Source organism: Erigeron canadensis, chromosome 4 (genome assembly GCF_010389155.1).
Source record: "Erigeron canadensis isolate Cc75 chromosome 4, C_canadensis_v1, whole genome shotgun sequence".
Lineage (NCBI taxonomy): Eukaryota > Viridiplantae > Streptophyta > Magnoliopsida > Asterales > Asteraceae > Erigeron > Erigeron canadensis.
The window spans coordinates 36,296,758-36,298,798 of record NC_057764.1 but is presented as its reverse complement, the minus strand read 5'-3'; the positions used below and the strand labels follow the sequence as shown (position 1 = coordinate 36,298,798).

General features: G+C 33.5%; 1 protein-coding gene across 1 annotated transcript; it reads left to right on the top strand.

The window, feature by feature from the left end:
• The first annotated feature begins 777 nt into the window (after window positions 1–777).
• LOC122597503 (calcium-dependent protein kinase 2-like) lies at window positions 778–1,155 on the top strand. The gene has a single exon (XM_043770093.1). The coding sequence runs from the start codon at window positions 778–780 to the stop codon at window positions 1,153–1,155; it is 378 nt and encodes a 125-aa protein (XP_043626028.1).
• Window positions 1,156–2,041: the final 886 nt, after the last annotated feature.

Here is a 2,041-nt window from a genome sequence, read left to right as displayed (position 1 = left end):
AGTAATTAATTAAATTACTTATTAATGTTCGCTGTTAAAAAAATTTAATTCAATTTAAGTATCCAATTTAACTGTTGTGAAATAGCCAAATTACGGTTTTACCGATTACTTTTGTAGATCGATATAATCTACTAAGAAGTTTTACTGTTGAGAAATTTCTTGATTTAAAAAAGAAGTGAATTCATTAATTAAACTGTTTTCGTCATCAAACGGTTAAGTTCCGTACTAGTCTCTGTATTTTGTTACCGACGTCACTGTTACATAATTAATCGGTTCTCCAGTTCTATTAATTTGATAATTAACAGATCGATATGTTTTGATGTAAAAGTTGTTTAGTAGGAATTAATAATTATTATTTCAGGTTTAATTTTCCGATTTCGGTCAAAAGTTCAATTGCTGTTTGATAATTACTCGATATTGGCTGATTCGGTAAATGTTTGAAATGTTTTATCTGGAATGCAAATGGACCAATGGACTCTATTTCTTTCTAGTTGACTATTGTAGCTTTTGACTTGCTAATTAAGGGTAAATAAAACCGATTACCACCACTAGTATGTCAGAAGCACCAAGAGCTTGTTTACAGTTACAACCACACTTTCTTTAAGAAAGCAAAATGCATTTGATTATGTATAAATGAGTCTATTGGGTCCAATTGGTTTTTAATCTCAAGCATTATACTTCTTCAGATGTACCGCTGATCATATATTTTCAACATATGCTTTTAGTAGACATGGAAGTATCATCTATATATGGTTAATTTGGTTTTGTGTTACAGACATGGATTTTCTGACGGGACACATAATAAGAGGAAAATACGTGGTCGTTAAAGCATTGGGTCAGGGAAGCTCAGCAAAAGTTTATGAGTGTGAGGATATGCAAACCAGAAAACATTATGCTGTTAAAGTGGTCAAAAAAGCATATCAATCTGAAGAGAGCTCCATAATGAAGAAGTTATCTCATCCGAACATTCCGATGCTAAAAGATTTTCATGAAGAGGGACATTTAAGGTACATGATTATGGAAATGTGCAAAGGCCAGACACTCCAATCCCATCTTGAGAAGGGTAAAAAATTCGAGGAATCAGAAGCTGCCGTGGCAATGCAGAATATTATGACAGCTCTGGAGGTGCAAACATTTTTCCTATATGTCATCTAGATATTTGCATGCATGCGTAAAATATACTTATAAAACAACTCAAAAGCCCACCATCAAAAAGCCCAAGTATGATTTTTGACTTTAAGTCTCAATCCGAATCAAGGTAGGTCTCTAAGCCCATGGCCAACAACCCTAAGTTATCTGCCCAAATTTGTTTATAATTCACAAAAGTACCGACTTTATTACGAAATTTTAATTTATTTTTAGTGTGTTTGGATTATATTGGACCATCTTGCTAGTACTTAAATTTGTAGAAATAGTTTGTCTGTTTTAGAAAGTAACAAGTTAGTTATTTTAACCCTGGACGTTGACCAGGGACATTACTTATTGTGTGTGTGCTACGAACAAAATACGTTGACCAAGTTCATCTTTTCTAGTCACCTAACATTTTATTTCCACCATAACCCAAATTTGTAATCCTGTTTCCTCCCACGTCCTTTGTTCTTCCCAAAGTGATTTTTTCTAAACACTCTTTCATATTTTCAATAGATATCCGTTTTTTTAAACCACACATCAAAACTTCAGCCCACTCCTCCAATTCACCTTCACTACAAAATGGTTAATTCGCATAGCTTTCGACCTTGCTACCAAGCTCTTTTTTGATATTTTTTCCTTCCGTTTATCATTTTGCCAGTGCAACCTATCCTAAAACACATGTGCATTTCTGTTAAAAATAATCACTTTTAATCCTGGCATTGATTGTTACAATAACTAAGGCAAAATATCGTATGCTGCAAACTGTCACAATTATAGTCCTTTTAATCGAATTGAACGATAAAATATAAAAACAAAAGACAAACCTGAGATCATCGATTGATGATGTTCTTCTCCTCAACCGAAACTGTAACACCCCAACAAGGCGGAAACTTGGGGCATTAGTAGAAAA